The 24,120-nt window shown below is 37.2% G+C and overlaps 1 protein-coding gene across 3 annotated transcripts in view; it reads left to right on the forward strand.

Annotated features, from left to right (window-relative positions):
* Positions 1 to 507: 507 nt before the first annotated feature.
* The window catches only part of LOC131149647 (serine/threonine-protein kinase TOUSLED), a 47,463-nt gene continuing 23,850 nt past the window's right edge, over positions 508 to 24,120 (forward strand). The window contains exons 1-8 of one of the 3 annotated variants that reach the window (XM_058100285.1): positions 508 to 1,474; positions 2,763 to 2,852; positions 3,173 to 3,379; positions 10,415 to 10,465; positions 10,740 to 10,847; positions 10,945 to 10,989; positions 12,758 to 12,870; positions 23,083 to 23,149. In XM_058100285.1, coding sequence (XP_057956268.1) covers positions 1,256 to 1,474; positions 2,763 to 2,852; positions 3,173 to 3,379; positions 10,415 to 10,465; positions 10,740 to 10,847; positions 10,945 to 10,989; positions 12,758 to 12,870; positions 23,083 to 23,149 — 900 coding nt within the window. In that variant the 5' untranslated portion in view covers positions 508 to 1,255. Of the gene's footprint in view, positions 1,475 to 2,762; positions 2,853 to 2,903; positions 3,091 to 3,172; positions 3,380 to 10,414; positions 10,466 to 10,739; positions 10,848 to 10,944; positions 10,990 to 12,757; positions 12,871 to 23,082; positions 23,150 to 24,120 lie in introns of those variants that run through there. The other 2 variants (XM_058100286.1, XM_058100287.1) reach the window with 2 other exon arrangements.

Below are 24,120 nucleotides of genomic sequence, written 5' to 3' on the forward strand. Positions count from 1 at the left end.
TTTTTTTAGTTATTTTTATTATCCTTTTATGTTGATGAGAAAATAGGTGGCAACTTTAATATGATGAATGGGAAATCTAGCCATGTTACCTAAGCATGAGTGTTTTATTTGGTACGTGTTTTATTTAGGATGTTAATAAATAATAATAATAATTATTATTATTATTATTGTATTTTGCTTAGTAAAAAAGATATTGGAACCTCAGTGGTGATCCATCCTATATTCGGCAAAGAGCAAGACATCAAGAAACAAAAATTTCACAAGTGTTCCTTAAGTCAAGCTAGTCCCATGGTTTAACTCAAACACCACTAAAGCGCTAGAGATTCAAAACTTTGAATCCAAAACCAAATATTGAGCAAGAAAAGGCAAGAATAAACTTATTTTTAGTAGAATTTTTTTTTATTCGTCATTTAATAAATGAGTTTTCAAACACAATAATTAAAAAAAAAAAAAACAAAAAAAGGAGGGTATCCACTATATATATTGTAAATGTGCATCTCACACATCACCAACTCCTTGGTGACATTTCCATTCCCATCCAACTTTCACTCCTGATCCATTCCACAATCCACAGCAGCAGAATGAGGGAGTGACCTCATTCTTCTCTGTCCATTGTGTTTCTACTTTCCTCATGACCATTTCCATGGTTTAATATTCCCCCTCACGTCCATATCTGATCAAAATCAAAACAGCAGTCATGGATGAAGCAAGTAAATCATCAGATATCATGGATCATTCCCTTGCCAATGCCACTAGACAGTTTTTCTTAACAAAACCCTAATTCAAACATCCCTTCAAGCCACAGTCCCCTCCTAAAAAAATTTTTAGTTTTATTTTTTTCAAAAAGAGAGAAAGCTCATCTCCCTCTTTTTTCTTGTTCAGCTCAGGTTTATGAAAAATAGGGTTTTTTTTCTCCGTCACCAAACCCCAAAATTTCTCTCTCTCACACTGGACTTCATTTTCAGTTCATCTCTCCATGTCCTCTGAAACAGACAATTGTGTTTGATCGTCTCAACTGCTTTTAGCTCTCTCGTTTTCAGCTCACCCTCTCTCTCTGCTTTTGATTTTGGTGTGGAGACTAGAACTTCTTTCTTTCGTGTTCTGCTGATGGTTTTGGCGCTTTTGGCCAAAAGGGTGTTCCAGGACTTGCTTCATCCACTCCAGTATATGGCCGTCTAGGGTTTACTTCGAGTATAGATATAGTTTTTCTGCTGTTTTGGTGGGCGATTCGCTTTGCTTCTGCATTTGCGCTGCAATGTCGGACGATTTGATAATGCATTTCTCGTCCAATTCTTCAAACCAGTCTGATCAGTCGCTGCCCACAAAGATTGCCAAGCTCGAAGCCCGAATGGTTGGCAAAGCTTCCTCTGCCAGTGCCTCGGCGCCGCCAACGCGACCTTCTGTTTCTTCTGTAAAATTTGGGCCTGTCGAGGATTTGGCCACCCCTTCAACTTCTAGCGATTCAGATGATGATGTGAGCCTAATTCAATCTTTTGCTTTGGTTTCTTCTTCATTTTCCTCTCGGATATTGCTTCATGTTCTTTGTGTTGCATGCATGGTGTATCTTGAGCTGAGCTAATGAATAAAATGCCAGTCACTTCAGCATAGCCTGCTGCTCATGGGACATGGTTCTATATGTTCCTTCTTATTTTCTTAAGTACTCTAATGGATTTTGTATGGATTAAACATTGATGTGTGTTTTTGCTCTCAGAAAAAAATCTTCATTCTATCTATGTAAGTTCTAGGATTTGCATTGTGAATTTTAATTTCAATTTTGTTTATAATGAGTTAAGTCGGGAACTTTCTTATTTTGGATAGATTGCACAATATTTTTTACACTAATAAATATAATTTTTTGGTGTACACTAGTGGTAAGGTTGTGTACTATTGACCCGATCCATTGTGGTCCGCCCCTTTCCCGGACCCCACATTCGTGGGAGCTTTGTGCACCGGGCTGCCCTTTTTAGTAGTGGTTTGGTAGCGGTGCACATGTGGAACAAATACATGGGTACAGAAACGGACATGGCCTTGGGTGGTTATCGCCTAAATAATACTAAAATATAGACATACGATAGTTATTTTAATGGTTTGTGTTTGTCTTTGTGCCATCTTTGTCTTGGAAAACTACGTGGATGGATCTTTAAAGCAGCTCATGTTACATGAATAATTTGATATAATGTTTCCCCGTGTGTGCTTTGCAAAACATAAAGTATATTCAGCGGGATTGGAAAGCATGACTGCATAAGTAGTTTGATATTTCTTTTAGTTTTGTTTTGTTTTCTTTTGGAGGATGCTTGTTCCTTTTCTTTTGTCCAGTATTTTTCTTTCTCTTAATGATTTTCTTCTTCTAAAAAATTATTCTTTTTACAATGAGAAAATTGGAAATAAAAGCAAAAATAATTCTTGCTTATTTTAAAAATTTGGGACAAGATGGCTTGCTTAATTTAATTGGTTGGAATGTGGATAATTATGGCATACACCTGTGCATTTTAATATTTTCTAATAATATAATAGGTATAGATGTTTGAATATTTCTGTAGCATTATTAATTTTATTAATATTTTTTTCTTGAAATAGAACGTTGTTTTGTAAATGTATTTCTTTGTGATCTGTGGTACATTCTTTCAAACCATAACCCTAAAACCACTCAAAAAGTGAAAAAAAAAAAAAAAAGAAAAAGAAAAAGAAAAAGAAAAAGAGGGATGTCAGAAGCTTTTTGATTATCTAAAGATGACTACATCATCTCTATACCATTTTTCTAGAATGGAGAGGAGTTTCTTATACAAGCCAACACTCAAAAGCGACAAAAAGTTCAAGAAGATGACCGTTCAGCAGTTTTTGAACATGTTGAGGTAAAAGTTTCATTTAGTGATTTGATTTAGTTTCAACCCTGGAATATCTGGTTTCTAAGTTAGTATTGCAGCCAGGTCGCTCTTAGTTGCTTAATTTCATATCTTTATGTTTTTACCTTTTTTAATTATCTTGGTTCCCATATGTGGTCCACCCCTTCCCCGGACCCCGCATACACGGGGAGCTTTGTGCACCGGGCTACCCCCCTTTTTTTTTACTATATTTTTTTAGCAGTTTAAGGTAGGTTTCTGATTCATTTATATTAGATTTTCTATCATCTTGATGGTATATCATAGAAATACTGAAAGCAAATTGAATTCAGGTTGTTTCCGACGGAAGGCAAAAAATAATGGAAACCGTAGAAATCAAGGCTGGTTTTGATGGAAACAGGAAAAAACAAGGCCGTGGTAGGGGGAATTCTGTTTCAGGCAGAGGGCGTGGCAGCAGAATTAATGATCACATGAGAACGCAAACATCTCCTTCAACTGTTTCACATTCAAATGGTCAGCTTGAGAACTCTTATCATAAGGTATACCTTCACTGTCACGTTGAATCCGTTTCTTTATTGTGGTAGTGATAATTATTATGTGATTGTCATTTTCATGATTATCTGCTGGTGCGGGTTTTTTTTTTTTTGGGGGGGGGGGGGACAGAGTCATTGTACTGTACGTGCGCTGCATGCCTTGTGACTTGTGTCATTGCTATAAAAATCTACTGGCCATTTAATTTCCCATTTGTTGTGCTCTTCCTGACCAATGTTGTAGGTGAAGTAAAGTTAACATTCTCTGTTTTAGGAAAATTGGATTTTCAGCTGGCAGTCATATATGATATACGAGATTTCCTTTTGCCACTTGTTATGGAAACCATGGATGTCCAATGGATGGCAGTCCCTACTTGGTATTTTCCAGTATTTGTTAAATCGAAAAATAGATGAGTTAACTTACTTACTGGGTGTGCTGTATTCTTTCTTGCCAAAATTGCAGGGGGATACAAGGCTTTGGTTGGGGACACTTCAGGATCTTTCTCTTCAAAGTCCCTTCTTTTCCCATCTCACAAAATCCACAAACCCTAGCCCTTTCCTTTTACATAAAGCTGTTTGGAAAGCAAAGGTTCTATTTAAAATTGAGGCTTTCATTTGAACTCTAATTCTCAACAAGATCAATGAGACAATATGAATGATGTGTTAACTGTTAAGGGGGCCTTCCAAAGCCCACAGCCCAGATATTTGTATGTAGTGCTATGAGTCTAATGAGACTATCAGCCATATGTTCATTCATTGTAAGGTAGTCAGGTACATGTGGAACAACTTGTTTTTGTATTTTGGTGGGGATTGGGCTGCTATGGATACCATTCTGGATTTTTGATGGTGATGTTCGAGGGTTTTGGGAAGGAGGAGAGAAAAATTATCATTTGGGACTCTGCTGTTTTTACAATTCTTTGGTTGCTTTGGCTCGAAAAGGAATGCTAGAATTGGTTAAGATAAGGATACTTCACGAAGTTGCTTTGGGAGAAAGTTATTTCTTGCTTCTTTTGGGCACTCTTTGGGGATTTTTTTTTGGGGGGGGGGGGTGTCTTTCGCTGTTTGAAATCAAAGGGATTGGAAGGCAGCTTTGATGTAATTTTAACAATAACAAGCCTTAAGTCCCACTAGGTGGGGTTGGCTACATGAATTTTTTTTCGCCAATTTAGACAATCGTGGCATTTTCCTCGGCCAACTTAAGAGCTATTGAATCCATCCTCACTATTTTATTCTGTGTTTTTTTACGTCTAGTCCTTCCCCTTCTAATACTAGTAACACTAACTAGCTCACTCCTCTTCAATGGTGCACTATTTGGCTTGCGTTTCAAATGTAGAATCCATCTAAACCTTCCTTCCCTAATCTTATCTTGTACTATACCTAACTTATTGCGAATATGTTCATTCCTTAATTTATCTTTAATATTATACCACTCATCCACCTTAGATTTTGCATTTTGGAAACTTTTACTTTTTAGATTTTTTGTTTCTTAGTTGCCCAACATTTTGGTCCATAAAGCATTGTTGGTCTTTCTATCCTATAAATTCCTTCTAATTTTAAGGGCATTTTACAAGTCACACAGCACACCCAAAGCACTCCATTTTACCCAACCTATGTTAACTTTTTGTATTACATCCTCTTCCATTTCGCCTTCTGCTTGCATAATAGATCTAAGGTATTAAAATCTACTAGTGCTATTAATTTTTTGACCATCAAGTTTAATCATTTCTCCAATATTCCTCCTTACATGGCTGAAATTACATTTCATATATTCTGCCATATTTCTACTTATCCTGAAACCTTTAGACTCTAAAGATGCTCTCATATTTTTAACTTAGATTCTACTCCACTCCTATTTTCATTAATCAACACAATATCATTTACAAACAACATATACCATGGGGTCTTGTTTTGGATATTCCTTGTTTTTACTAAAGTGAAAACACAAGAGCTCAAAGTAGAATCTTGATGTACACCTATTGTGATTGTAAATTCTTTGAACTCTCCTCATGTTGTCCTAGCGCTAGTTGTTACACCTATTGTGATTGTAAATACTCTGGACTGTCCTCTTGCAGTCCTATTGCTAGTTGTTACTCTATTATATATATCCTTAATGACATTAGTATACCTACTACATACTCCATTCTTTTTTAAAGCCCACCATATAACTTCCCTAGGTACTCTATCATAGGCTTTCTTTAGGTCAATACACACCATGTGCAAGCCCCTTTTCCTTTCCATAAACTTTTCCATTAATCTTTTTAAAAGATAAATAACTATTATTATCGATTGCCTAGTCATAAAACCAAATTAATTCTTTAATACCCTTGTTTTTAATCATATTCTTTGTTCAATTACCCTTTCCTACAATTTCATTGTATGATTCATAAGTTTAATTCCACGATAATTATTAAAATTTTGAATATCACCTTTGTCTTTGTAAATAGGTATTAATGTGCTTTTCCTCCATTCATTTGGTATTTTCTTGGTTTTTATAGTAGTGTTGAATAGATTAGTTAATCATATACTTCATTAGTTAATTAGGGTCTGAAGGAAATTATTCCTGTTACTAGAGAAAAGAGTTTCCTATAGAAGGATCGAATGGTGAAGGCCCTTTCTTGTCTAAGGTCCAAAATGGATAGTTTGTACTATTTTGGTGTTGGATTTTGTATAGATTGCTGTAGAAGGATCGAATAGTGAAGGTCCTTTCTTGTCTAAGGTCCAAAATGGATAGTTTGTACTATTTTGGTGTTGGATTTTGTATAGATTGCTGTAGAAGCCTGTGAATTGGTGGAATTTGCAATCTTGCACATTTCTAAGGAAGGGGATGTTCCAAAGAGGTGTTGACTGATGCAGGCATCTTTGTGACAAGCCAAGTTATAGATGGCTGGAAATAAGATGCTAAGGGCTTCCTGATCACGCCACAAATCATGCCAAAAATAAATGTTGCCCTTATTCCTCACATGGAATATAATACAAGAACATAAGTCATTCTAGCCTTTCTTGATGAAAATTCACACCCCTACACTATTTGGTTCCGTTCCTAGCTTGGGAGATCCAATCATTATATTCAAGCCCATATTTCACGGCGGTGATTCCCCTCCAAAGATGATCCTTATTTTCCATGAATCTCCATAACCATTTCCGCTTTACTGAAAAAGTTAATGGACTTCAAACCCAAGCCTCTTGAACAAATGGGTTGCTTCACCATGCCTCATTTGACAAGGTGGAACTTGAACTCTGCTCCCAAGCCCCACCAAAGAAACCTCCTTTGAATTCTTTCATGTCTCTTGGCAATAGAAGCTAAAAAGGGTAGGAGAGATGTGAGACAAATGGGAAGATTTGTTAAGGTACTGTTAATTAGAGTGAGCCTACCAAATTCTTTTTGTCTTTATGACTTTTGAGCATCTTGATCCTACCACAAACTTTCTTTGCTGCATGAGAATCTTCTTCCCCTAGATTCATCTAAAATCTCTTATGCTATTTTTTAATAGAGATAGCCATCCTGTTCCATAGAGTGTTTGCATCTTATCCCCCATTGTTCAATTACCCTCTTTGATAATTTTATCTTTAAATTTTACAGTATTTTTCTCCCTTCAAATTTCACGACCTAGTTCTCTTGCATTAATTTATGTTGCTCTTTCTCTTCCATTTTTTCAGTACATATATAACATGCTAAAACTTAATGTTGTAATCAAGCTTTCACGTGGGATAACTTTACAATCCTTACATGATGAATGATCTCCCTTCCTAGTTAAGAAAAAATCCATTTGGTTTTTGTTTTGTCCTTGAATGTTATTAAGTGCTCTTTTCTTTTCTCAAAGTAGGTATTCATTATAACAAGATCGTATGACATGGCAAAATCTAAAATCATATCATTGGGCTTATTTTTAGCTCCATATACATGGCCTCCAAGTATCCTTTCATAACCTTTATTGTCCTTTCCAATGTGTACATTCAAATCAGTTCTTATGAACTTTTTCTAGACCCTAGTATGCCTTTTATAATATTGTCCATATCTTTCCAAAATTGTCTTTTAAAATTTTCTGCTAAGCCTAGTTGGAGAGTATGCACCAATGACATTTATTGTCTCTTGGCCTAGAGCTATCTTGATTTTTATGGTTTTATCCCCTACCCTTTTAACATCTACCTCACTATCTTTTAGGTTGTTGTCTACTAAGATTTCCACCTCATTTTTATGCTTTTTTTTTTCCTAGTGTACCAAAGCTTAAATCCTGTTTTTTCTCTAGCTTTCTCCCTATCCACTTAGCCTCTTGAAGGCAGATTATGTTAATTTTTCTTCTAATCATTGTGCCAACTATCTCCATGCTTTTACCCATAACCGTCCTTATGTTCCAAGTTGCTAATCTACCCTAGTTTCCCGTACTAACTTCTTAACCGTCTCTGATCTTGAATGACAGGGCCTAGCCCACCCTTGCCCATTTTTCACCACATCTGGGTGCCCATTTTTAGTTTCTTTTGTTTTTTTACATTTTCTTTCTTGGAGGATTTTTTATGCTCGTACTGTTGTAATTATTTCTTCTCTTAAAAAAATATATATATTTGTTATAAAAAAGGGTAAAATTACTAATTTCCCAATTGGATGATGATATCAAGCAATGACTCCTAAAAAGATAGCTATTTTCCTGAGTAATTCATGTATATAGTTTTTGGTTCTCAGATATCACTCAAATGGCATTTTATTATAATTGGAATCAACCAAAAATTATCATTGTTAAGGTTGTCATTTTTCTGGGTACAATAGATCTGTAATTTGTCGTGATTAGACATTCATGAAATGTGTTTAATTTTGTATGATAACATTTTCGATCATATAGATCTGTGTTATCACTGAATTTGTCCTTTACTTCATGTTGATATTGCGTTTGATTGTTGTTTACTTATCTACCTGATCTGTTTGGGTATTAGGGGAATTTGAAGGGCTTTCAGTAGTAACTGTTAATAGTGCCTATGCTTTTGCAAGGCAGGCTGTTGTAGGAGATTCTTTGGAAGTTGAGTTTTCTTGACTCTTCTCACTGAGCCAGATCTAGAGGTCTTTCTCAGGTTATTGTGTTTTGTGATTTTCCACTCGTTTGTTTAGTACATGGCATTTTTGGATTCCAACCATGGATTTAGGTGCTGAAACAAATGCTTGATCATGATTGACTCATTGATCTGCTGATGGCTGATGCTGAGGTGTATTCTTATTCAAATATAAAGCTTTGGAGTCTTATGTTGGAAATTAAATTTTCCACGAGTTTTTCCCTTTTTTGCTCTTGCTCATATTTTGAAAATATTATTTATTGCATTCTTTGTCCACATGTTGTATGTTGCTTCTTGGTTCTTATGCTTTTCTGTTTTTCTGTTTTTCTGTTTTGTTAAAACTTCTCATCCTTTCTTTCTTTATGCTCTTTTTTTTCCTCAACCCATTCATTTTCTTTGTTGTATAATGCAACCAATTAAAAGTTTAAATTCGTAGGAACCTAATTTGTGATTGACTTTTGGGATTAAATACCATTGCCATTATCTCATCGATGTGGTTAAGGTGGTGCTAAACATGTTGTTAGTCATAACATGTTTTTTAGTGCTCGATTTTAGTTTTTATTTTTTTTATGAGAGGTCTTAAGGCATGAATGTAGAAAAGGAGGAAAAAATAGGACAAAATCCTGGCTTTGTAATGGCTTGTGTTCAATGTCGCTGTGCAGTTAGGTTTTCTATTGGTTGGTTAGTGTTGGCATGCTTGATTTATTTCCTATTTTTTTGGGGAGGAAGAATCTTGAATAGGGTCAAGTTTCAAAATTTGGTTGCTGATTTGAATTATGTTCTCTCTTATAAGTCCATGATTGATGTTGAATTGAGAAGTCTCCCAAGAGCAAATAGATGTTTATGTATTTATTTTTTTTAGTTAAATTGTTTCCTAGTGACAACCTTGTTTCGAGTTCTATGAGAAAATTGGTTCTTAACATGAAGAGCCTGGATTCTCCCATTCTGAATCTTTTGAGGACGAAAAAAACTTGATTTGAGTCACCTTCTAAGATGTTGGTGTATGGCACCTGTAGTTCAAAAGCCACTCGTTATTTTATTTTGCTAAAAATAACGGCTCTTGCATGTCAATGGTTCTCAATAATATTAAAAATAGGCAACTCAATTGTCAGCTTTAGTCCTGAGATGTTATTCGGTCTGCTCGTAGGTAACAGGTCTTTTCATTCCAAAGCCTAATGGCATTAAGGATTGGCTCTTTCCTTACATTAAGATTTTTTCCTGTCCAACTTGTGTCTCAAATTTAATTTCATTGCTAACCTTTGCAGTGTTAGTAGCTTCTTGCAACCATGCCCTTGACTTATTTGATTTGGCTGCTTCCTTTTGCTTCTGTTGATGGTTCCAAATTGTTCAATGTTTCTTGATTGTGCATTTAGAATAAATTTCTCGTCCATCGCTAGGCAATCGTAAGCATTTCCATAGTGGGGGAATATCTCGCAAATTGGTGAAAGATTTGGGTCTAAAGGGCTGTTTTTGACCCCTTTAACATTAAAACATTGTTCATTTGAAAAGAACTATTTCGAAGTGCTTTTCATTTTGTCTGACAATATTTTAGCTTTTGAACCCCACTCCACCCTCACCCTCACTGCCACCCCAACCCCCACCCTGCCAAACCAACCAACTAACCAGACAAATTTAAAAGTGGCTTCTGAATTCTGTAGGGAAGGACCTCTCGCTGCAAACAATCTGCAATTTTCTGCAATAATTTGATAGCTAGTGTGTTATGATAAAGCAGAGTATAGCTGTTCCTATTGGCCTTATTTAAAAAAATAAATGGTGGCTTGTTTGCCTGGAATATTTGTCACAACTTGGCATGTTTTGTTCAAATCCATTTCTATTTTAAAAATGTGATAGAACTTGAAGAGGATGGATGCTGTTTGCAACAACATTTTAGTATTTTAGTTTTGAGTTGAAATTTCAATGTCTGTTTGGTGAAGGGTATGTGTATGTCTTTGCCTTTTCTTGTTTGAGTAAATGGCTGACTGCTTTATTCTCTCATTTTCGCAGGATAGTAGGCCCAAAGAACTGTTTGGGAATGATGATCATTCTTCATTAGAGGTGTGGTTTCTTGGTGATCTTTAACTCCTGTTTACTTCTGATGGAAACGTAATTTTGTTGTATAGATTATGAGCAAGGGAGAAAATTGCCATTAAAATTGTTAGTTTTAAGTTTTTTTTGTTGGAGCCCTGTACATACATAATCCTCTGTAGGGGAAAAAACAGATAAAAATGGCAGAATCTGAGTACTCTATTGGCCACTGGGTGCTTTTAACTAGAGTCATCACAGCTTTTGGTTTCTCAAAGCTTTATTTTCTTCTCTCAATGAAATTCAGGCAGAGGTGGCATCTTTGCGTGCCAAAGTTGTGGAGTTGGAGGAGGACCTCCGTAAATCTCGCCAAGAGGCCTCTGATTATCAGAACCTTTATCGCCAGTTAGAGAAGGTTGCGAATGTCCTGCTTCTTATGATTTCATTCACAAGGACTTCTCTTGTTCCACAATGCATATTTTTTTCACCTATATTCATTTTGATGGCTGCAGGAATTGAAGGAACTTAAAGATTGCGAACTGCAAATGAAGCCAAAGGTGCCTTTTCTAATGCTTTGAGTTCTTCTAAATAATAAATTTCACTATTAGGTCAAGTTAAAGTATATTTGTGTACCGCATAAATTGGGCTCTTTGATTTCGCTAGACTTTTTCGAACTCTTATGTTTAACTTTTCTAAACGCGCTTCCTTATTGGTTTCTCAGATTTGACTTTGTTTTAATATCTTGCTGGAAATGTTCAGATTGATGTCTTGTGGTTTATGTTGTTTGCAGATTATGTTGTTTCAGTTGATAAAAGAGTAACCTGTTAAAAAAAAAGGGAAAAAAAGTGAGCGGGGAATTCTTTTCTGGAAAGAGATACTGCTTAATCTGAATATTTTTTGGTGTGAAGTTCATATAAAATGCAATTACAGCACGATTAGAAGGGGAATTGTGGTCTCATGAAGAATTGATGGCCAAAAGAAGCCCAAAAGTGAACATTTTTGTTATATAGGTTACTTATTCATATGAGGTGGAGATTGAGGTGGATGTAACCCACAGAAATGCAGCAGAAAGTATGAAATGGAGAAGTGCGTTTGATATATTGTATGATTGTGATCTCTTTACATTAAAGTAATATTTTCACAAGATGATTATAAGATAAAAGTGTTGTTTCTATAGGGCAAAATGTTGGGTAATTCAGGAAAAGAAGCATATTTAAAAAGATGAGTGCAAATACAGTAAAGATGTAAGATGAAAAAATGGTAACAAAAGAAAACATAAAATTGTTGGATAGAGATGTTTTTTAATTGTACATTCATGAAAGAATCTGCAATTAATCTATAACTAAGGAGAAGAAGTACGAAATTGGGAATGACATTAAACAAGGTTTAGGCATGTGCAACACGGTCTGATGTGTTTGTACAAGGGAGTACCTGAGTTAAGGCTCCAAAGGGGGTGAGTGAAGGCCAAAATGGACATGGTTAAGACATTGAGAAAAGAAAAGACATAATTTCCTTTGAATTAATGGAACTATAGCCCTCCATAGAGCAGAGTGTGAGGACTTTACAGAGCCTGATATGTAGTACCTGGGATTAAAGTGTGGCTAGTTGATCTTAAATTTGGTGCTAGGTTTCTCATTTACTCTTGTCCCTATTAAAGTAGAAAGGTTATACTAATTCTGTGTGTGTGCACTTGGTGCACATGCGCGTGTAATCATGGATACTTCCTGTGTGTTTTAAGGTGATGAATTTTTTGAAGTATACATTTAGATGTTCTGAGTTTGCTCCCATGCTGGTAGCTAAATGTTAAGATTCTCCTTATATGTGCAAGTGCATGCACACTCATGCGAATGTTGTTATGTCATTTATTTATTTTTTCTAGGAAAAACTTAATGTCTTAAACAGCAGAAAAGACATGGTGTTCGCTCAGGACCAGCTGTGATCAAGTTGTTTTACTATTACCTACATAGAGTATAGCTGAAGGATGGATCAATTAGTTGCTTCTGTGTTAGAGTCCTTTGACGGGTTGGCATCCTTAAAGAAGTATAATATAGTTACTGATCAGCAAATGGAAAAGACTAGTACATTAAAAGTCTGTTGCTTGGCCAGGGGCTGCCCTTAGAAGCTTGGTCACCTGCAACCTACTGGGGGGAGTGGGGGTAGTAATCTTACCTGTCACCCCAAATTGTCACTTCATTATCTAGAAAATGGGTCTTTTGCATCCTTTTAGCATGCTAAAATATTTTTTAGCTAATCCCAAGTGTGTGCTCACTGTGCTTGCTGAATTTTTTGAACAATTATTTACATAGGTTTATTGTTTGGATGCAGAGAATGAAGATAACCTCTGATTTACTTATATCTGTTTCCAAAGCTGAGAGACTAGAAGCAAGGATGAAAGTGCGCCAAGATTCTTTGAGGCTTGGCAATGTTGGTGTAATCAGGTGCAACTTGGTTTACTTTATCTTTTATATGCTTAGATGAATCCTTTAGACCATAATTTGTGCTCAAATGATGTGGGAAAGATAATATAAAAGAAAGAAAGGAGGGAAACTGAGTAATTTATAATGCTTAACAGGACGTCTAGGAAAAAATTACTTCCTTTTCTTTCGGAGTGCACAATATCATTAAGGTTGCTGACAGCTATGTGACTTAATATAGAAATCTGTTGTTTGTTATCTTTAGTTGTCTTTGATAATTTTCATCTGACATTGTTGAAAGCTAGTGGGACTTGAGGCTTGGTTGTTGTTGTTGTAATATTGAAAGCTAGTATGTGGTTCTTCTCGTCAATTGTGTCCTTAGAAAATGGCTTCAAGCCGTAAATTTGATGATATACCACCAAACATTTTGTGCTGTGTCGTGTCATGCATATATACCTGATTGCTTAGTTTAGGTAAACTGATCATCCAAGATATTTATGTCATAATTACATGAAACAGAGAGGCATAAAAGATTTGAACGTCAGAAGTGACTAGGAAGTGTCTTTATAAATCATACATAATATTGGCAAAAATATTTATAAATGCAAAAACAATCTAGCATATAATATTTTCAAAGAGATGCCTGATTCCAGCCTATAAACTAATGAAGTGCATAATTGATGTGTATATGTTGTAACAGTACCTAAGAAGTTACAAATTTACAGAGTAACTTCTTTCCAATTAATCCGAATTAATAACCGTTTGGACATATAACCTATTAAAAGTATTTTGAGGTTTATGATTGGAACCAGGTTCTATTGTGATGGGAGTGATATTTTTTGTCCTGGTTGAAGTGAGGTTTTGTCAATGTTCTGTGCAAATATGTGCAAAATCAAGGTTCTGACATAGAATTGTCATACAGTTAGAAGAATCTTGTAACTAAGATCTATGGGATGTGGTTTGCTTCTAACAGGAAAAGCGAATACTTTTTTTTTTGGATCTGTAAATGTAAATTTATATTGATCAAAAAGGATATGTACAGAATACACTGGGCATACCCAGGAAGGGGAGGCCAAGGCTCCCAAGCAAGAAACAACAAAGTTTCAATCAAAGGTTACATCAAACCAATCAAAAGAACAACAGAAAGGAAATTCAAAATACAACCAAACCTGGGCATGCCCAGGGGCCACCAAGCCAATCAAGAGGACCGGACAACTGAAAGAAACAACAAGTCCGTAGGACAAGTTGCCAAAATCAGGCAACCTCCCCACAGTCCACTGTCTAAGCTGAGTTTCAGCATTCTCCCTGTTCCTGCACTGCTGAAGCAACAGATTTTTAATTTCCACTATTTTCTTAAACTAGGGAGAGTCTTCATTGTTTAGTTGAAGCCTCCCAAACACTGCCTCCCCTTAGGTAGACTTGGTTAACCCATTTAGACTATAAGGAGTCCTTCTTCATATGAATATTCCACAAGGTTTTTGTTACAAGTGCCCTGTTCCAGATTTTGAAATCAAACACTCCCAAACCTCCTTCATTCTTAGGGAGGCACACCTCCCTCCAGGCAACAAGGGGTTTCTTTCTGCCTCCCCACAAGAAGACTCTACAAATTTTAACCACATGATTCAAAACAGCAAATGGAATGGGGAAAATGGAAAGCCAAAAACATTCAACACGCTGCACCACTGCATTAATCAATTCCAGCTTCCCTGCATAGGAAAGAGTTTGTCCAGGCCATGATCCAATGAGATTATCAATTTTAGTAATCAAAGGTGAGAAATGAGTAGAATTCAACCTAGTGGATGCCAAGGGAATTCCCAAATACCGAAAAGGAAAAGAACCTTGTGAGAATCCTGTAAGGTTTTTAATACTTTCAAGCTCATACCCATTGATGCCTGTGGAGTACATGTTGGACTTAGTGGGATTAGCTTTCAGTCCAGAACATTTAGAAAACTTCTCCAAGCAGTCCATCATCTTCACTTTTTTCTTCATTGTCTAGTGGCTATACAGCTATGGTGTAAGCTTTTTACCATTTTTTGTGAGGTGGGTGTGTGATTGCATCTGATTGATGTAGGTACTTTTTAAGGGGTGAAGTTTAGGATTTCAACACAATCAAGAAGGAGCTTATTATCATTGGTTTTTTTCCCCGGGGGGAGGGGGGGGGGGGGGGGTGAGGGGATGGCTTGCTGTGGCAGTGGTTTGTTTACTATTTTTTTTGGGTGCAAGGAAATGGATGCTAGGATTTCTAAAGATCTGTACACCGGATGCTAGGATTTCTAAAGATCTGTACACCTACCTACTCGTGGGATAGAGTGGTTTTTCTTGCTTCCCTTTGTGCTTTAGCTTTGAGATCTTTTGGGTGTTTCTTCGACTGATTTGCAAATGGATTGGAGGATAACTCTATTGTATTCCTAATTGTTCAATAGCTTGTTCTTGATCTTTTGTACTTCTTCCTCTGTTATTAATTTTCTTTTCCTATCTAAAAAAGGCTGCTACTCCCATCATGTTTGTAGATATAAGCATGGACTTGGGAAATGATTTTTAATGAACTTGGACATGGACATGAAGCGTGTTCTTTTAATGAACATGGCACTCCTTGGGAAGTGGCTTTGGAGGTTCTTAGATGAAAGACAAGGAGTGCCATGTTCATTAAAAGCTAATGAAGCCGGTGAACTTCATAGACTGTGTTTATGAAAGTTTATTCGATGGGCATTTCAATGTATTAGCTTTTGAACTTAGTGAAGGTAGATTTCCTTTTGGAACAATTTTTGGTGTGGGAATAGATGCCTCGAAGATCAATTTCCTTGTTTACTTTGGTTGACTGCAGATAAGGATGGGCTTGGGCTTGTTTATGGCTGCTTATTTATTTATTTTATTTTATTTGTTGGGGGGGCTGAAGGTGGTGGAGAGGGAATCAGATTAGATTGGATTTGAACTTCTGAAGGATTTCCATAGAATTTGAACTGGAAGACTGTTTTGATTTCATGAATTTCTTAAATTCTGTGGAATGAAGGGAAGAGGAAGATAGGGTCCAATGGATCCATTCAAAGAACAGGGGGATTCATGGTCAAATTGTACTATTACAGGTTGCTGAGAGGAAATGAGGAGGAAGGAGCTGAAATCTTTCCTTGGAAAACCGTTTTGGAGGTACATGGTCCCAACTAAGTTGCCTTTCTGTGTGGAGGCTGCATTGGGCATAAGTCTTACTGTAGATAATTTGATGAAAATGGGAATTTGTGCTGCTACTGAATGTTATATGCATAAAGAGTAGGAAGTGAAAGTCAATCATATTCTTTTGCGTTGCAAGCAGGTGAAAGTGTGCTGGGGTTTGGTTAATACTTCCCTTTGCGTCATATGGGTGGCAGTAGAAAAGATTGAATAGGAATTAAATGTCTAGAGGGGTGCTGGATGCATAAAAATAGATAAAGCTCTTTGTGATGTTAGTCGGGAGAGAGGAGCTTCAGATTTTTGATGGGGAGGAAAATTCTATAGAAACACTAGAAGGAAGATGGTTCCAAGCCTTAACTTTTCATGGGTCCTGGGTGCAGGGGTGGGTTTGAACTGCAATTCTGGTCCACTGGTGCTCTTTTTGTGGATTTTGTTCAGAGCCTCTTTTGTCTATGCTGAATGACTTTTTTCTTGATGTCTTATCCTTTTTCTTGTCTTGTGACTGCTTGCAGTTCTTTTTGTTTATTACTATGATACTCTTTATCAAAATGAAGCATGGGCATGGGAAATTCCTAGAAGACTAGAAGTGTGTGACATAGAAAATACTAAAATGTGAGGGGTACAACAATAAATTTTTCTCTCAAATGTTTTTTGGAGAAGGTGGGACACCAATTTGGGATCTAGATTTTCTTTGGGAGACCTGCAGCGGGACTGGTAGGCTCTGCTTCATTGACTTAGTTTTCAGATTATGATGATCTCCTGATGTAATTTTTGTTATTGTTGTGAAGGGAGTATTTCTTATGCTCCCAGTTTTCCTTTCTTCTCCACTTTTTTCTTTTGTTGTACATTCTTATCTCTTCTAATAAATTTCTTTGTTTATAAAAAAAATAAAATAAAATTGAGTTCTAGATGTTCTTCAGAGAGTTTGTGGAGATGCATCTCTTAGATTTATTCCCTCTTCTCTTCTCATACTACATATGTTGTGGGAAGGGGACCTTGTCATATCTGGATAGACCTTAGGTTGAGGAGTATTGTTTTGTCCACCTCTTTTCCTCATCTTTCCCTTTGAGCTCAGGGCAAAATAGCATTGTTTTGTCTCCTATTGTTGATTCATGTGGTCTTTTGCCTTCTTGGGATTTTCATTTTCTGAGGTTTCTTATTCTAGGGAGTTGGACGGTTTCGCCTCTTTTGTTGATCTTGTTGAATGATTGTTGTATTTATTTGAGAGTGGATACTCCTTGGTTCTTGTATCCTTTGGGAGTGTATTCATGTAAAGCTTTTTGTGAATTCTTGATCCGCTCTAATTCTTCTTTACCTATTTATAACGCTATTTAGAAGGACAAAGTCTCCCAAAAAGTTAAGTATTTTATCAGGTTGTCGTGCTTAATTGAATCAATACCAATAACTACTTGTTGACTGGGAGACTGATGAAAGCACTTTCTCTTGATGTTTGTGTGCTTTGTCATAATAGTTCAGAAACGGCATGTATCTTTTTATGCATTGTGATTTTGCCTAGAGAGTGTGGAATAAGTTATTTGTTGTACTGGGAGAGAGTTGGGTTTGCCCAAAGATAGTGGAGGATTTTTAGCAGTTTCATTTGTGGGTTTTGGAAGGAGAAAAGACAGGATTGCACTTTAGAAATGTGCTTATTTTGCAGTGCTGTGGGGGTTATGGTTGGAATGTAATGCACTCATCTTTTCGGGGTAGAAGTTGAATTTTTTGCTGGTCTGGGAGAAAATTCATTACCTGTTGTTGCCTTGTTGTTTTGGTTATGACTTATGGCTACTATAATCGAGTGAGCTTCTTGGATATTCAACTAGGCTTGATTGTGTGTGCTGTGGGTTTGTTTTTTCTTTGGTGTCTATCTGGTTTGTTCCATATTTTCTCTATGGAGACATCTTATTCTCCTTTTTAATATGTTCTTAACCTATTAAAGAAATTTCTTCTTTTGCTATCAGAAAATAAATCTCTCTGTCTTTCCTTGTGTGCAGCCTCACACATTCGAATTCTATGGCTGCATATATGGCTTGGTAAATTAAAATAACACATCCAATTTCTAACTAATCCAACATGATTCATGAGATAAAGCAAGATGTGAAGAAGTTGTAGTTTATCAAAAAAAGGCATCAAGAACTTGTAAAGCAAGGAAGAAACAAGGAAAGACGCATGTAGTTGACTATGAGATTACCTTATAAAAAAAATATCAACTTTGTTATATGTAGTGTTAACCTAAACGTGAGCATCTCAAATTAAAAAAAAATATGGATATGTTTTCTATCAAAAAATCTATGGATATGTTTTCTTTCAAAAATTATGGACATGTTTGGCAAGTGTTCAGCATCCATCTAAGGAGTATTTGAGAATTGCTCGTGTTCAAGATGGACAAGCCACTTCATTGTTGGGTTTTATTCTTCACTTGGGATGTCTTTGGTGAAGGCTAATTGTTATAGGTTGGTGGTGCATGGATTGCTTTGCAAAGCATAGGATTTGAAGGATTGCTGACTGCACATTATAAAGGGTCTCTTTTTCCTGATATTGAAGGGAAAGAGTAGAAATTTTTTTTGAGGGCTTGGATATAGACATGGATGTGTGGAGATACGCATCATTTATTGTGGTGTTTTGAGTCTTCTGATGTTATGGTGTTGAATGCTGTATAGAATTCCTAGATTTTCATGGTTTGTGGTCCTCTTGTTGCATGTCACGGTCCAAGCTTGTTCAATTCGCCTATGACTGCTTGTCTTCTACTCATTGGGTAGTAATCATCATTTAAATAGTAGTATAATGTTTGTTCTTTAAGTTGTGTTTCGCCCTAGGGAAAAAGAGGAGTATGACTCCTCGCGCATGTTGATGTTACCTTGTGCTAGACTAGGAATTGGATAGAAAGATCTTTAGACGAGGGTGAGTATTTATTGATCATTACATAACTCATGAGCTATTGCAACGCGTTTAGCCTACTGGCAACCCTTGCTAAAAGCACATTGCCTGTGGAGGTGTAATAAGACAAATTGCATTGCTTACTTTACCACAAGACTCATATTTACTTGCTTGCTTATTGCTTACTGCTTACTGCTTACTGCAGACTTTGTATTCAAGCCTTGTTGATATGTTTATGTGTCGAATTTGTAGGTTTACTTTTGGCTGATTAGCTAAGCTTGTGTGCTATAGTTGGTGCTTTCACATGGCAAGTGTCAATAGGTTTTAAAGCTCCAGTTTATTGCTTTAGGATTTAATTGCATTCAGATTATGGTTTGATGGGGAGCATTGGTAAGAGAACCATGTCATGCACTAATATGGATAGACTTGATTCACTAGAGTTGCATGTCAAGACCGTAAACCAGGTGGCCATAGAGATGGCCCTAGTTGTGTTGATGTATTGGAAGGATCTAGAAGACAAGAAGGTTCCATTGAGGAACTTGTTGAAAGATAACTGTGGTATGATGGTAACTTCCAACATGAAAAATGGGAGAGCATACCGCCAAGGTAAACTTTTTGATTCAAGTTTTCAAAAATGCTGGTTCTACGTGGGTAGGATATGGTAGGGTGAGGGTAGTAGAACCTTGAGCATTTCATGGTGCCCATGATCCTAAGGAGTTGTAGAACTTTTTGCTTGAGATGCAACTATACTTTCATGCGGTTAGGGCTAAGAGGTTGCAGTAGCATTTTTTATTACAATGTACTTGAGTGGAGTTGCCAAATTGTGCTAGTGTACAAGTAAAATGAAATCTAGAATGGTCGGTGTACAATTGATACTTGAGGAGACTATAGGAGAGAGCTCAAGACCCAATTCTTTTATGAGAATATTGAGTATAAAGCTTGGTGCAAATTACAGGATCTTAAACACATCGGGATAGTAAGAGAACATGTAAAGCAATTCTCTATTTTTATGTTGGATATCTCGGACATGTTGGGGTCATAAGGACATGATGAGTACAGGGAGGAAACCTTGAGAATGGGTGTAATGGGTTACTCAATGCGTTGGAGAGGCAAATGAAAGAACTCAAGGTTGTGCAAGCTTAGAGGTTAATGTTGTTGATCTATGGATGAAAAAGCACTTAGACTATGGTGGATAAAAGGGTTACTCACACCTTTGTCTCATAAGGTGAAGAGTAGAGACTCAAATTGAAGCTAGATAAAGACTCAAGATGCATGAGAGAGGTGATCTCCGCTGCCCCAACCTACACTAGGAGTAGCCAAGTGGGCATTTCTAAAGCTTGATTCATGGGAGGAATATGCGCACTACACTGTTAGTGGATGATTTCCAAGTGATGCTTGGGATGGTATTCTTATGGGAGACTAAGGCAGTTCCAATGTTGTTCACTAGATCCTTTTGTCTAATGGATAATTACCCTTGCATGGTTCAAATTGTGGAGAAGAAAGGAGACAGCGAGAAGTTCCTCTCTGCTATGTAAAAGAAGGGATTGAACAGGAGTGAACCAACATGTCTTGCCTCATTGGTGGTCAATGAAGACGTAGGGCAAGAACTAATGCCTACTGCCTTCCAAAATGTGTTATAGGAGTGCCGACTTGTGATTCTAGATAAGCTACTAGACAACTTGCATCTACAATGAGGTGTGGAACATGAGATTGAGTTGTTACCAAGTGTGAAGCCCCTGCTAAAGGGTCATGCATAGGACTGTCAATAGGCCGGGCCGGGTTGTGCTAAAAGTAAGCCCATGCTCAGCTTAGGAAATTAATAAATGTCTAGATAAAAGTGAGTGGGAGAGTGCATAAAGCTCCATATGGCTAGAGAATGATTAATAAAAATGTGAAAATAAATACAATTGTGGGAGAGAGAAGCAATCGGCAATAAAAATAGAAGAAGGCAATAGTTGATAAATAAGGAGCAAACTGGCAATTGGAGGCCTGGACTTGGAGTGGAGTCTGAGGAGATTGCTGAATGAGGACTAAAGGATGCATGCACATGTAGGTTGTGGCATAGCAACCCTAAATTTTCTGGGGGTGGCTGGGTTGCAGAATTGTAGTGGAAGAGTTGTCAATACTCAAGAAGGAATTAGGTTAACTTATATATGTATGCTGGCAAAGGGCCTAGACAAACAGTAACACAAGTTGGGGCTGGGCTGGACGGGCTAAACTCACCACAGCCCACAGCCCAACCCAGACTCATGTTAAGCCCAACCCAATTTCAAGTTAATATATTGGGCTTCGGGCTAGCCTAGCTCAGTTGACGATCCTACTCATATTGGATTGGCATGTCTATTGACGAGTTATTGATGGCGGGGTACAACCCTTTAAAGAACCTTTAAAACACCGGCGTTGTTTCAAAAGAAACATGATGGGAAGATGCGGTTATGTGTGGATTACCACATGCTCAATAAAGTTACTATGCGCTACAAATATCTCATTTCATTGAATACTGATTTGTTTTGAAGTGTTAAGTCATGTCAAGTACTTTACCAAACTTGACTTGCATTCAAGCTACCATCAAGTATAATTGGTGATGAGCTGAAAACTGCTTGCATGACATGGTATTGGGCTTATGAATTCTTGATGATGCCCTTCGGGCTGTTGGAGAAGAAATGGGCAGATCAAGGGAGAAGGTTATTGCACTTCAACATGGGAGACTTGGTGCTTGTTAAGCTCCATCCAAAACTATAAGCAGCCATGAGGTCAAAATAGCAGACTACTTTGCAAATATAAAGGACCAATCCCTATTTTGACCAAAGCTAGGAAGCCTTTTTACAAGTAAAATCCAACCTGTAGTCTATTAACAAGAGTGCCACTACTGACCAGATCTAACAGTCTTGGACCTAACTCCAGTGAGGTATTGTCCGCTTTGGTGCACTGGCCTCACATGTTTGTCCTATAAAAGGCGCTTCGCATAGTTGGAACCCAATCCATCCTTATAAGCCCAAGATCTCCCAAGTACACATTTGATGTGGGATAGATCAAGGGAGAAAATTGTTGCACTTCAATGTGGGAGACTTGGTGCTTGTTAAGCTCCATCCAAAACAAAAAGCAGCTATTAGGTCAAGGTAGAAAACTACTTTGCGAATATAAAGGCCAAGCCCCATATTGACCAGAGCTGGAAGGGTTTTTTACAAGCAAAATCCAACCTGCAGTCAATGAACAAGAGTACCATTACTGACCATGTGTAATGGTCTTGGGCCCAACTTTGACGAGGTATCGTCTGCTTTGGCCCACTAGCTTCACAGGCTTGTCCTATAAAAAGCGCCTCACATAGTTGGAGGCCAAGCCATCCTTATAAGCCCAAGGTCTGCCTAGTACACATCCAATGTGGGACCGTGACATGCTCCCCCGTCCGATCTCTGACGCCCTCGTCAGAGTGGCTTAAACTTTTTTGTAGGATCCACCCACATGATAGTACCCTTAGGGTGGCTTTGATACTAAATGTAATAGTCTTAGGCCCAACTTTGGTGAGATATTGTTCGCTTTGGCCCACTGGCTTCATGGGTTGTCCTATAAAAGGCGCCTCACATAGTTAGAGTCCAAACCATCCTTATAAGCCCAATATCTCCCTCCACACATCTGATGTGGGACCGTGACACCACGCAACCCAATAGAAGAGAGTTTGAAGAGATCCTTGAATTTGCACCATCAAGGCAACAACATCATGAGTTTTTTAGTGAAGTGGAAAGGTCTAGGAGATGAAGAAAGTTGGATGCAGACAGAAGAAATGCATTACAAAAATCAGACTAGTGGCCTCTAACTGAATTGGTCAAAAGACTCAAAATGAGAAGTTCAGTGAAGAACAAACACGTTCATGTATGTGCTGGGTCTCATGCACGTGGATTTGAAGTTGTATATTCATTCGGGCTGAATGCTGCTGGCATACATGTTTGTGCATGTATGCTGGGATATTTTGTCCATAAAGAGGTTTTTTGGTTTTACTGATGAACAATCCTATGAGAGGTGTTGTGTTGTCTATGTAATTAACATAATTATTCTATTCAAAGAAGTGTGCCCTTCGTCATAAACACTGTAAGTGACAATTAAATTGGATTTATAAACGAGATTTCAAATACGTCCATTGCTATGCAATGTTTTTGGCTTGTCAATCTAATAGTCATGTTCCTTTTTTTTTTATTTCAGGGCTGGAACTGTCATATCTGAGACATGGGAGGATGGGCAAGCATTTAAAGATCTCAATGCTCATCTGGTATGTTCTTGCTGGTGAATTTGTCTTTGAACGCCTATTCATGACAAAATATATTCACATGTTTTACTTTTAAATTTTGTACTAATTGATTTATTAGTCAAAATGCATGTGTTGCCCCTGAAAATTTTGATGCATGAGAAAACTAAATGAGAACTTGAATGAGTTGAGATTTCAACTACATAATATTCCAATGTATGGGAGTTTTCTGTAGATCCAAATTCCCTTTGGGATAAGGTAATTTGCAGCAAATATGGGCTTGAACTAAATAGATGAGACTCCAGTGATGGTGCTAATGTTAGTCATGCAAGCCATTGCAAGTTTATTTGTCAAGTTTCGCACCCCTTTTACCCACATGTGAAGCATAAAATTGGTAATGGTGAGAGATTTCAATTTTGGGAGGATCTTTGTGTTGCGGATGCTCCTTTTGAGCTTTTATGGTCATTGTCGTTATCTATTCTTCATGATTCTCCTATTGTTGAGTCCGGAAATTTGAACTATTAGAACTTTCATTTTGCTAGAAGCCTAAACAAAGAGGGAGGCTGGTGGTCTAATTTTGCTGTTGAATTCTCTTGATTCCTTTCATCAGTTTGTATGCAGTGATTGTAGGAGATGGGTTGTCATTGTTTACTTATTTGATTCATAATTATTCTATTTTCAATCTTAATTCCTCTATTTGGAAATTCCGTCCAAAATTTGGAGTCTTGGACTTTTTACCTGGTCTGCAGTCTTGTAGAGAATCAATGCTAATGGATTTACAAAGCAGACGACTAAATAAAGCTTTATCTCTTTATGTGTGTGTATTTTGTCACCAGAATGGGGAGATTATTTCTGCATTCCCGCTTTTTGTGGGAAATTTGGAACTACTTGTTTGGTGTTTTTAGGAAGCAATAGGTTTGCTCTATTTGCTGGAGGGCTTTTGTTGTCTTTCATTCAAGGGCTTTAGCAAAGCGATGGGGAGGAAAGCTTTGTGG

Source organism: Malania oleifera, chromosome 2 (genome assembly GCF_029873635.1).
Source record: "Malania oleifera isolate guangnan ecotype guangnan chromosome 2, ASM2987363v1, whole genome shotgun sequence".
In the NCBI taxonomy this organism is placed as follows: Eukaryota; Viridiplantae; Streptophyta; class Magnoliopsida; order Santalales; family Ximeniaceae; genus Malania; species Malania oleifera.